Here is a 12,240-nt window from a genome sequence, read left to right as displayed (position 1 = left end):
TCTTGCTTGGCACATCCTTCTCTCCAAGGCTGCAGCTGTCACACCTGAACTGACAACCCTTGGGGCTCCAGAACACGCACCCGCCCACCTTCCATACACCTCCACCTGGGTGTCCTCCAGCACCTCAGCTCAGCAAGTTCAATGATCTCCACCCTCTTCCCACAAATCTGCCCCTCCCACCCCAACACATGCCCAGCTAGTGACACTGCCATCCTCCACCCAGCTGCCCCAGCCAGGACCTGGGAGGCATCCTTAACTCTGCTCTTCACCCCTCTCCACAGCCTTCCCAGCCCAACCATCACCCCCAAATCTCCTCTTCTATCATCTTTTGCCTGGAATCTTATCTCCACAGCATGTCAGAGACGTCCAAAATATCTCCCAGCTGTTCACCCAACAAAATCTCTGCATTGCAGCAAAAGCCATCTTTATAAGATACAAATCTGATCATGATGCTCTCCAGTTTAAAATTTTTCAGGGGTTTCCTTTTAGCCTTAGGATAAAATTGCTTAGAACTTTCCTGGTGGTCCAGCGGTTGACAGTCCAGCTGCAATGCAGGGGACATGGGTTCAATCTCTGGTCCAGGAAGATTCCACATACTTTGGAGCAACTAAGCCCATGCGCCATGACTACTGAAGCACAAGCACCCTTGGGCCAGAATTCCACAAGACGAGCCACCGCAGTGAGAAGCCCCTGCACCACAACTAGAGTAGCTCCCATTCGCCACACTAGAGAGAGCCCACCTACAACAATGAAGACCCAGCACATCCAAAAATAAAGAATATTTTAAAAAACTAAAATTGCTTAATGGGGCTTACAAAACTTCTCATCTGGTCCCAGTTACTTCTCCAGCGACTCTCTCAAAATCCACTCTAACACGCCCCCACCCTGCCCCCCACTGATGGGCCCATTCCCTAACCTTGGTTCCTAACAGCCTAGAACAATCTCCCCTCCCCACTCCTCCCTCACAGCCTTTACACTGCTAATTCCTACTCAACCTTCAGGTCTTCACTTAATCACCACTTCCTCTAGGAAGCCCTTTATAACTACCCAGGCCCCTTCTGTGAGGTGTCTCTTTGGCAAGTCACTTAAGTTCTCTGACCTTAGATTCCTCATTAATGAAATAAGGAGAGAGACTTCCCTGGTGATCCAGTGGTTAAGACTCCCCGCTACCAGTGCAGAGGGCTCCAGTTCAATACCTGGTTGTGGAACTAGATTTCATATGCCACAGTTAAGAGTTTGCATGCCACAGATAAAAGATTCCTCATGATGCAGCTAAGACAAGGCACAGCCATGTAAGTAAATATTTTTTAACTATTTAAAAAAAAATAAGGACAATAATAATAGAGGTTATCATGAGGATTAAACAAGAAAATAAACATAAAGGATTTAGCACAGTGCCTGGCATGTTGTAAGCACTCAGTAAATAATAGCTGTTACTATTACATCTTCCACTAAAACCCTGATACAGTGAGTAGTGGCCTCTTCAGTTTCTCCCACTGGACCATAATTTAAGGGAGAACAATGTCTTGTTCACCTCTGAATGTCCAGCACTTAGCACAGTGACTGATGCAGAGGCATTTAATAAAGATTTATTGAATAAATTAATTCAGGCCATGATTATTTCTTGTATGGATTAGCTTTCCTTCAGCCTAAGGAGAGGCTTAATTACCCCACAATCAAGCCTCCACCTACTCTTTCAGTAATTTTTCTACAACTAGAATGAATTATTCGACTTCCCTACTGAAACCCCGTCGGAGGCTCCTGCCGTCTGTGGAAAAGGCAGGGCAGTTGCTCCCTCACCTGTGCACCCACTCCTCCCAGGACAGACCCTCCTGCCCAGGATCCCACCCACTGGCTGCACTGAGCCCCTAGTTGCTTCCACACCCTCCAACCTTTCTGCCCCAGCCTCAAATACCTTTCCAACGTCCTATGTCCCAGATGACACAACCTGGGGACTCCAGGGCAAAGCTGGCCTCAGAGGTGTATATTGTTTGGCTCACAAAGTGCATTTTCCTAATATATATTTAGCTTAAAATTTGAAAATATGATCATTTTACCAAAAAATTCAGATTTCTGGCTTCTCCTGAAAAAGTGCAGAGGCGTGACCATACTATGTTCCCCCTTCCCCAGATCAACTCTTTCAGTAGATGGAGCTCATGTTGCTACACTCTCTCCAGTTGGCCCCACCTGGTTTTACTACTTCTGTTATCTGCCTGGACCCTGGAGACACTGGGTCTGCAGCCCCTGCCAGCCTCACAACACTTTGATCCCATCCAGCTGCAGTGAAGACCTTGGCTCTGTCTCCTCAGCAGCCACCTAGACAGCCCCCGTCACCTGGTCCACGAACCCCTGCTCCTTCACTTCTCCCACGCCTTGTTCTGCCTTGACTTCACTGCACACCTGCTTCTTCCATCCTCTTTCCTGTCCTATCTATTGCTCCTTCTCGAAACCAGTCTAGGTCTTTTCTCCATCCCTTCACTCTTGCCAATACCCTCAACTTTCCATGCCTTGAAAACCCTAATCCTGAGTCACTACAACCAGACAGTTTTATCATTTCTACGCTCCAGCTGTTGAGCAATTTGAAAAACTCCCAACATGTCAAGGTCTGTATGATGCTTAACAGTATGTGTCAACCAGGCTGGGCCATGTTGCCCAGATATTTGGTCAAACCATTATTCTGGATATTTCTGTGATGGTGTTTTTTGGATGAGATGAACACTTAAATTAGTGGATTTTGAGTAAAGTAGATTCTCTCACAATATGGGAGAAGGTTGAAGGTTCTAATGTAGCAAAGGTGACCTCCACCCTCTCCCCACTAGGAGGAAGGAATTCTGCCAACAGACTGCCTTTGGACTCCAAAATTGCAACTCTTTTCCTGAGTCTCCAGCCTGCCAGCCTCTCCCATCAGATTTTGGACTTGCCAAGGCTCCACAACTTCATGAGCCAATTCCTTAAAATAAATCCGTCTATATATACACATCCTGTTGGTTCTGTTTCCCTGGAGAACCCTGACTGACACAGTCCGCGCCCCTGAAGACCAGTGGTCCTCACTCTCAGCTGTCTGTTTCCTCCAAACAGTCTTCCTCAGGCTTCTTGGTAGCTGTGTCTTCCTCTCCCCCAACAGCTCTTCGGGCCCCAAACCTCCCTCCCCCATGAGCTTTCTCCTTTCCAGGGAAAGCAGAGACATTCAGGAGGGAGCTCCCTTAACTTTCTTCTTTCATCTCCCAGCCTTTCCCAACCCGTTTCCCCCCACCCCCGCCCCCCACCAAAGGTATAAGATTTCTCTGCACCATTGCTCCTATTCTCTTCTCTGCTGGAAAGTGTCATTCCTACCGCCACAGGCCAATACCTCCACTTCTAATCTGAGTGCCATCTTCTCCCTCCTCCGGGAGCCTCCCCGTAAATTATACCTTCCCTTCTCTTTATCTTTAGTTTATGTTTTAAACATGCTTTATTCTATTTTATTTAAAAAAATTTTTGGCTGCATTGCAAGGCATGGCATGGCATATCATGTGATATCTTATTTCCCCAACCGGGGATCAAACCTGTGCCCCTTGTATTGGAAGCATGAAGTCTTAACCACTGGGCCACCAGGGAATTCCCTCTTCAACTTTAAAAACAAAACAGATGAGATTGTTCTGAACCCACAATTCCCTCCGGTTATCTGTCTCCTTCCCTTTGCAGCCAAGTTTCTTCAGAGAGAGATCTACACAGTTCTAACTCCACCTACTCCCAATTATCCCTGAACTCTTACTATCTGGCTGCTGCCCCGCTCACCTGCAGGAACCTACTCCGAAGGACACACAATACCCCTCAAGATGCTAGGCCCAGGGACATTTTTTTTTAAAATATTTATTTATTTGGATCTGCTGGGTTTTAGATGTAGCACTCGGGCTCTCTAGGTGCAGTATGTAGGATCTACTTCCCTGACCAGGGATGGAACGCAGGCCCCCTGCCTTGGGAGCATAGAGTCTTAGCCACTGGACCACCAGGGAAGTGCCCCAGGGACATTTTTGAGTCCTGGACTTCAATCCTGACCGTCATACCATCTGACACTTCCTTTGCAAAACCATCTATCCACTTTCTCCTGGTTCTTTTCCTAAGGCTCATTCCTCCTTCATCAGCTCCTCTCCCTCTGTCTGTCCTTTAGACACTGTGTTCCCTAGTATTCTGTACTTGACTTTCTTATCCTTCCCTTCCACCATGGTCTTCCAGGACTCTTCTACATTTCTGCTTTTTAAAAATTTTTTATTGTGTGGAGTCTTTGTTGCTGTTGTGGGCTTCCTCTTGTTGTGGCCAGTAAGGACTATTCTTTGTTGCAGTGCAAGGGCTTCTCATTGTGGTGGATTCTCTTGTTGCAGGGCACGTAGGCTTCAGTAGTTGTGACTCACAAGTTTAGTTGCCCCTTGGCATGTGGAATCTTCCTGGATCAGGGATCAAACTAGCATCCCTTGCATTGCAAGGCAGATTCTTAACCACTGGACCACCAGGGAAGTCCTTACATTTATGATTTTAGCCATTGTCCACCTTCCCTTTCTTCATCCCAGACTTCTCTCCTGTGCTCCAGACTTATATACTTTCACTTCACTTGACTTCACATGAAAATGTCGCTTTCATCTGACTTGCCCAAGATATTGGTGAAAAAAGTGAAAGCGATAGTCGCTTAGTCATGTCTGACTCTTTGTGATCCCATGGACTGTAGCCTACCAGGCTCCTCTGTCCATGGAATTCTCCAGGAAAGAATGTTATCAAGTCTTGCATAGCTGCTAATCTCCAAATTTAGTGGCTTATAAAAGCGAACATTTACTCTGAGAATCAGGAATCTGAGTAAGACAGCCAGTTGTCTCACGAAGTTTCAGTGAAGGTGTCAGTCTGGGCCACAGTCACCTGAAGGACTGACTGGGTCCGGAGGATCTGTCTCCAAGCTCGCCCATTCACATGGCTGTCTGTTGGAGGCCTCAGTTCCTCCTTGGATCTTGGCAGAAGGCCTCAATTCCCTGCCACGTGGACCTCCCCATGGAGGTGCTCCCATATCCTCCAGGGTGAGCAATCCATGAGAGCAAGGGGGAAGATGCAACGCCTTTTAGGACATAGCCTCAGAAGTGACCTACTATCATTTCTGTCATATTCTATAAACCAACCCTGACACAATGAACCAGTCTCTTACCTGCTGCCAATCCATTCCCACACTGTTTCCAGAAAGATCTTTAAACAAGTAAAACTCCTCACAGGCTTCCTGTTTTCTTCAGCAAAAGAATCAGGCTCCTGGCTTCCTTGGTGGTCTAGTGGTTAAGAATCCGCCTGCCAACGCAGAGGACACGAGTTTGATCCCTGGTCAGAGACGATTCCATGCCACAGAGTAACTAAGCCTGTGCATCACAACTACTGAGCCATCACTCTAGAACCTGTGCTGCACAAGAGAAGCCACCGCGATGAGAACACAGCACAACTGCAGAGTAGCCCCTGCTCGCCGCAGCTAGAGAAAGCCTACAAGCAGCAACGAAGATCCGGCCCAGCCAAAAATAAATAAATCTAAAAAAAAAAAAGCCAGGCTCCTCAGCATAGCTTACCAAGCCATTGGTGGCCTAACTGATGGCTAGAGCTCTCACCATGTTCGTCCTTGAATACGTCTTTCTAGCCAAGATGTATTGTTCACAGCTCCAGGAGGTGTCGGGATAATTCACTTCTTTGAGTCTTTTCTTGTGCTGTTCCCTTTTATTTTGGAATATCCCTTTCCACTTAGGAAGGCTAACTCTGCAACCCTCCAAAAAGCAGCAACTTGAGAGCAGGAGTTGTGTCTTGTCATCTCTGTATTTCATCACCTGGTGTAGTACCCACCATAGAGATGTTGTTCAACAGATATTTATTGAACGAATAAGTGTGTGAGCAGACTGTTCCCTTGTGCCTGGTACCCCTTCGGTACGTGTGTTACAGCTGATCCACCACAGTCACTCACCCCCACCCCCGTCCCAGACTACCCTTCCTGCCCAGCCACCTCCTTTGCATCCATGTGTGCATGCTCAGTCGCTCAATCATGTCCAACTCTTCACAATCCCATGGACTGTAGCCCGCCAGGCTCCTCTGTCCATGGGCTTTCCCAGGCAAGAATACTGGAGCAGGCTGCCATTTCCTCCTCCAGGGAATCTTCCTGACCCAGGAATTGAACCCACATCTCCTACATTGGCAGGTGGATTCTTCACCACTGAGCCACCTGGGAAGCCCTTACATCAATGACATAGTTGGAAAAGCAAATTCTAAATTCTATCCCACCTCATTTTTTGCTCACTCTGAGACCTTCAGAATGTTATTTATTGCCTCTGAGCCTCTAGTCTTCTTCTGCACCAAGGGTTAATAAAGAAGAGAGGATAAGATAAATTACTTAAATTAATATTTATTGAACCAGATACAGTGCTAGGCACTCTTAAATAAATTACCTTGAGTGATAGTCATAGTATCCTGATGAGACAGATTTTATACCCTTTCTATGGAAGAGAAAACTGCAGCTCAGGGTAGTTAGGTAGTTAACTTGGTCAAGGTCAGAAAGCTGAAAGATTTGAAGGAAGTGGTTGTGTCATGGGCAATATTAGAAAAAAAAATAAAGAAGCATCCAGTTACATTCTATCACTGAACAACTGAGATTTTCTTACTCTGACAGCCTTTTCCAGCCTCATATCTCAAGGACAGATGCTCTACCATTCATCATTGGACCAACACTTGGTGAGCTCTGCATCTGACCTCTAGACCCAAGTCGCCAGGGTTTCCCCCGGTCTGCTACTATAGATTCTGACAGTGGTCTCTACATTCCTTTTGCGACTTTATTTTTAAAGCATTTTTACATCTGTCATATGTTGCTAGACAGATGGTAAGGAAAGAGTCTTCCCATTTTATAGGTGAGAAAATTGAGGTTCAACGTGACTCACCTAAAGTTACATGGCAGTGCCCCTCAGAGGTTGACATGCCCATGGAACCAAGTGGACATGTTCTTCTAAGTGACTAAGAATGGCACTGCCAAAGGAGAAACAAAAGTGTAATATGTCAGGCAGACCTGGGTTCTGATCCAAGCTCTTTTGGTTGCAAAACTACCATAGTTCAATTTAAAAAGAATGAAAGAAAGGAGGGAGGGAGGAAGGGAAGAAGGAAGCAATGAAGGGAGAAAGAGAGGAAGCAAGAAAGAACCACAGTTTAGAGTTTAGAAAGAGTAAGTCTGTTTCAGGAGCTAATCTTTGGAGCAGAATAAAACAATCAAGAGCTCCTGGAGGGCAAAAATTTATCTTACCTTCATATCCCTGGTGCCTAGCACAGTTCCAGGGACATAACTGGTATTTAATAACTATTTGCTATTTGGAAGGAAGGAGGCAAGGAAGGAAACTTGAGTGAGTTGAGAATCGAGAAACCAAGAGAGAGACAGCCTAGAAAGAGTGGCTCCAAGAGAGAGACCCCAGGCATTTGTGGCCCTGGCTCGATTTCTGTAAGCCATGAGGAAATCCTCCAGAGGAACAGAGTGCTGTGGCTTTAAATGACTTCAGCGTTGTCAATGAATCTGCTCTGCTAAAAGAGTTATCCTCTTGCTCCTGTGCTTGTCCTCCCCCTCCTCTCAGCTCCCCAAACCCTTCTCGGTGGCTGTGATGGGATAATTAGATGCGAGAGCTCAGCACAGATGATGCTCCAGTTGCTTAGCAACTAATGGTTTCCATGGAGACCCCAAAGCACAGCCTCCAGAGCAGCCAGTGAGCAGCTCGGCAGGGCAGGGAGAAGACGCAACTCTCAGCTCCTCCAGAAACCTGGGGAGGGCTAAGGGTGGGGAAGGGGGGAGGATTGAAGGGAGAAAGGAGGGTTTAAAGGCACAGGCCCCTCTTATTCTTTTAAAATCTGGTCAGAGCTCTGTCATCCCCTACCCTACTCTGTCCCACTCATAATTTCAGATGGAGATGGGAGCTTAGGAGTAGACACAACATGACCCAGTCTGCAATAAACCCAATCTCTTCTTTCTGCTGCTGGTTTGTGACTGAGATGGGAAGTGATCTCTCCCAAGCCCAAGTGTAAACATCCTCCTGGCTGGGGATGGGATTTGAAGAGTACTAAGAAGATCCCTCACCCCTGGAATTCTACCATTTAGTCTGTTCCCTCTCTCCAAAGTTCTCAATGTGCCAAAGATCCTCTTTCATTTTGCAGAATAATGATCAGATCTTATCTAAAAGGGAACAAAAGCCAAGGCGCAGGGAAAACAGAATTCATTTCTTCACCCAAAGGCAGCCTGTCCTGGGAGACAGGGGAAAAACACCTGACTCTGATCTCCAGCAGAGGATCCAGAGTGTGTGGCGGGGGAGGGAGAGGCCATACTAAGCATCTGGTGTGTGTCTCCCAGACTAGCATCAATCAACCTTACCTGGAAGCTCGTTAGAGATGCAGAATTTCAGGCTTCACCTCAGACCCACTGAATCAGATACTGCATCTTAACAAGATCCCTGGTGATTCACATGCACATTCAATTTGGAGAAGCGCTGGTCTGAGGCCCTCCCACTCTCCGCTTTGGTCCAGGAGTCCTGTCTTTACTGTCACTCCCTGCTCAAACCCCAGGACGTGAGCGGACTTTCTCACCGTGGGGCTAAGGACACACCCTCACTAGCCCCTCACTTCCCTGGTGGGACCCTGGCCCTTTTCTGGGCCTGGGGGAGCCACAGTGGCTCCACGAGCAGAAAGACACACATAAAGGCTCTCTGCAGAGGTCTACGACCTGTCCTGACAAAGTATTCCACGTTCCACAAGTGGCTCTGACTGAGTCTCAGTTTCCACATCCACGAAAGGAGCCAATAACATCCACCGCCCGGGCTGGCGGTGAGGGTGAGTTGTAGAGCAAGCAAAGCGCCTGCTAGGGCCCAGAAGAGGTGCTTTCTCCTCCTCCTGTCGTCTCTGCTCACAACTCCTTCATGGCTCTCTAACAAAGCACAGGGGTGGGAGGGCCTTTGGAGAAGTGTCTCTCTCATTTTCTCCCCGTCTCTCTCTCTTTCCTTTATTTTCAAACAGTTCAGCAAATGTTGTTGACCAAGGCTGATCCCCACTGGGCAGGTCAATGCCCAACTCTCCGATCTCTGGAAGTCCTCCGTGGCATCCACTCTCCAGAGGAATGGGTGCTTCCTGGCACCCATACCCCTCTGCCTCTCCCAGAGTTCAGTGCCTGGGCCTCAGTGGATGCCAAGAATTGGGGCCCTGGGCTCTGATGCCCCGACCCTGTCCTGCTGGTTTCTCTGTTTCTCTCCCGTTCCTGCCCAGCCAAGGCCCTTTCAGGAGCCCCTCAGGGTGACTCCCCTCTCCCCACACACCAGGGCAAACTCAGTACTTGCCACCCTCCTGGGAAGACCCCCACCACATGGGGGGATGGTCCTCTACAGGTCGGACTCCAGATGCTCGTGCAGGCGGGAACACTCGTGCTCTTACACGTGGGTGTCCCAGAAGGACTTTCCAGCCCCACCTCAGTTCCCCTGCCCCTCTGCATTGACTAGGCCACCGAGATCCAGCCAGGCCCTCCCCCTCCTGGCCTGAGGGCCAGCTCCCCATCCTGAAAAACCTGTCTGGGGGCCTCCCCTGAGGCTGTTGGTGCCCAAGGAGCAGGTCGGGCAGGATTCCCCTCGAGCCCCTCCCACCCCCCCAGGACAAAACCAGACAGCCCCCCGGGGCAGGGCCTCAGCTGCCTTAGGCAGTCACAGCCCGCCAGCACCCAGCCCAGCTCCCAGCCCAGCGATGGCATCTCCGCGGCCTGTGTGGACCTTGTCTTGGATTCTGATTCTGCTGGCTGTCCTGGCCCGCGGGGCTGCAGGTCTCTGCCATCTCTGGCTGGGGTGGGGAGGGGTTTGGAAGGGGGTTTCTGGAGAGGAGGCACTGTGCCTTCCAGGGCTGTCAAAGAGGGGCTGGTCTGGCCAGTTGGGGCTGGGGAACTGGTGATGGCAGTGACCAGGCATCAGTCACTGGGCCCAGGGCACACGCCTGTCCCCTTCCAGACCCAGGAGGCAGGCAGGAGTGGGGAAGAGACCAAGGCTTTCGACAGGGGTGGGGTTGGGAGCTGCCCTCTTCTAGCACCCCTGCATCTGGAGGCTTGGAGGAGTACCCAGCTTCTGCAGCCCAAGCCTGCCACCTGGTGGTCCTATGGGCAAAAACTCGTGTTCTGCAAACAGACCACGGAGTGGAAGGGACTCTTCATCCTTAGAGAGGACCCCCAAGGGTGGAGCGGGATAGCTGATCTGTTGGATGGCGAGAAAGGGATTGATCCTCCCCTGAACTCCTTTCTGGCCCCCTAGCTGACTTCAACATCTCAAGCCTCTCTGGTCTGCTGTCCCCAGTGATGACGGAAAGTCTGCTCGTTGCCTTGCCCCCGTGTCACCTCACAGGGGGCAATGCCACCCTGACTGTCCGGCGAGCCAATGACAGCAAAGGTCTGCTTCCCGCTCCCAGGCACCCCCTAGTCCCCAGAGATCCCTTCCCAAGATACCCGGGCATCCCTCCTCCCACTCTCCCTTCCTGTTGACCCCCTTTCCCCACCATCCATACTCTAAATACTGCCCTCCTCCTTGGGGTCTTTCGAAGCTTGACCCTACCTTTCACCACCGATTCCCCCCAGTGGTGAGATCTAGCTTCGTGGTGCCTCCATGCCGCGGACGCAGGGAGCTGGTGAGCGTGGTGGACAGCGGGTCTGGCTTCACGGTCACCCGGCTCACTGCATACCAGGTGACAAACCTGGCGCCAGGAACCAAATACTAGTAAGTACCAGAGCTGGGTCCTGACTTTGGTGGGATGTGGTGAGTATGGGGGAGAGAGCGGGGGCACAGCTAACAGAACAGGCCTCTCCTGGGCAGAGCTGTGGAGAGGGAGGCCTGGACTCCCTCATACTCTAAGTCCTGGACACTGACCAAGGATTCTCTCCTCTCCCGAACCTCACCACAAAAGCGTTTCCTACCTCGTGACAAAGGGGGCATCCACCGAGTCCAGCAGAGAAATCCCAATGTCCACACTTCCTCGTGAGTAACGTCTCAGGGCCCCAGAGCCTTCCCTGGCCCCTCTCGCCCCAAACCCCACCTGCCCCTTCCTATCCTCCCTTAGCTTCTCTGCCTTCCTCTATCCTCACACTGAGCCCCTGGCATTTTAAGTGGCCGCTGACACATTTCCCCACACTGCTAAACTTTGTGGGTAGTGACTGTGTCCGATTAATTTCTGAATCCTCAGTGCCTCACATAGGAGACGCTTCCTAAATGTTTATCTGATGATTTGTTGGTTGGTTGGATGAATACATGGATGAGGGGAGAGCTGGCTGGATGAATGGATGAGGGGCCGGGCTGGGAGCCTTGGGCAAGGTGGGGGCCCTTCCTGCCTAGAACTGCCTCCCTCCTCTCTTCTGACAGGAAGGAAGGCAGAATCCATTGGGCTGGCAACGGCCCGGACAGGGGGCATGGTGGTCATCACGGTGCTGCTCTCGGTCGCCATGTTCCTGCTGGTTCTGGGCTTGATCATTGCCCTGGCACTGGGCGCCCGAAAGTGAGGAGGACAGCACCAGGCAGCAGGCAGCAAGTCCAAGGCACTGTCTGTGTTCTCAGCCGGGGCGCTGCGTCTGCTCCTGCCTCCACTGCTGAGAAGATGGCCTGCTTCCAGGCCAAGGCACCAGGCCTGGGCTCCCTCAGAGCCGTCATCTCCCCTCCCTTCTCCACTACAGCCCTTTCCTCCCTCCGTCCCCTTCTCATCCCCAAGTGTCCCCTTGGCCCAACGCTCCCTATTACTGCCCTCACCCCACTCCTGTCAGAATTGGTTTTTCTCCCATTTCACCTCTTTCACCGCTCTACCCCTGACAGACAGGACTTTTTCCCTCCCTCAGTGAGTTTAGTCCCTCCAATAAAGCCTGAGGCCACGTTGCTGTGTGTGTTCTCTTCAATGGGCTCCACTTTGGGCTTCCCTGGTAGCTCAGCTGGTAAAGAATCCACCCGCAATGCGGGAGACCTGGGTTTGATCCCTGGTTTAGGAAGATTCCCTGGAGAAGGGAACGGTTTCCTACTCCAGTATCCTGACCTGGAGAATTCCATGGACTGTATAGTCCATAGTGTCTCAAAGAATCGGACATGACTGAGCGACTTTTACTTCACTTTCACTTCGGGCAAACGTACATAATCTATGTCCAGGTTGCGACTGTTCCCAGTCTTCTCTCTGCCCTGAAACCCCAAAGTTACTTTTCCCAGGAAGCAGGAAGGTGCGATGAGATAA

General features: G+C 50.3%; 1 protein-coding gene across 1 annotated transcript; it reads left to right on the top strand.

Moving 5' to 3' along the window:
* The first annotated feature begins 9,738 nt into the window (after nt 1-9,738).
* Nucleotides 9,739-11,527, top strand: UPK2 (uroplakin 2). The gene is made up of 5 exons (XM_065943895.1): nt 9,739-9,814; nt 10,293-10,427; nt 10,613-10,751; nt 10,939-11,009; nt 11,391-11,527. The coding sequence occupies exons 1-5, from the start codon at nt 9,739-9,741 to the stop codon at nt 11,525-11,527; spliced, it is 558 nt and encodes a 185-aa protein (XP_065799967.1).
* Nucleotides 11,528-12,240: the final 713 nt, after the last annotated feature.

This window comes from Muntiacus reevesi, chromosome 9, assembly GCF_963930625.1.
Source record: "Muntiacus reevesi chromosome 9, mMunRee1.1, whole genome shotgun sequence".
Classification (NCBI taxonomy): Eukaryota; Metazoa; Chordata; class Mammalia; order Artiodactyla; family Cervidae; genus Muntiacus; species Muntiacus reevesi.
This window is presented reverse-complemented; position numbering and strand designations above follow the sequence as displayed.

What these genes read in the sequence shown, in the direction of transcription:
- UPK2 (XM_065943895.1), top strand. Translation starts at nt 9,739, where the DNA reads ATGGCATCTCCGCGGCCTGTGTGGACCTTGTCTTGGATTCTGATTCTG. An exon ending in GCGAGCCAATGACAGCAAAG is followed by an intron (nt 10,428 to 10,612) that starts GTCTGCTTCCCG and finishes GATTCCCCCCAG; the next exon opens with TGGTGAGATCTAGCTTCGTG. An exon ending in CCCAATGTCCACACTTCCTC is followed by an intron (nt 11,010 to 11,390) that starts GTGAGTAACGTC and finishes CTCTTCTGACAG; the next exon opens with GAAGGAAGGCAGAATCCATT.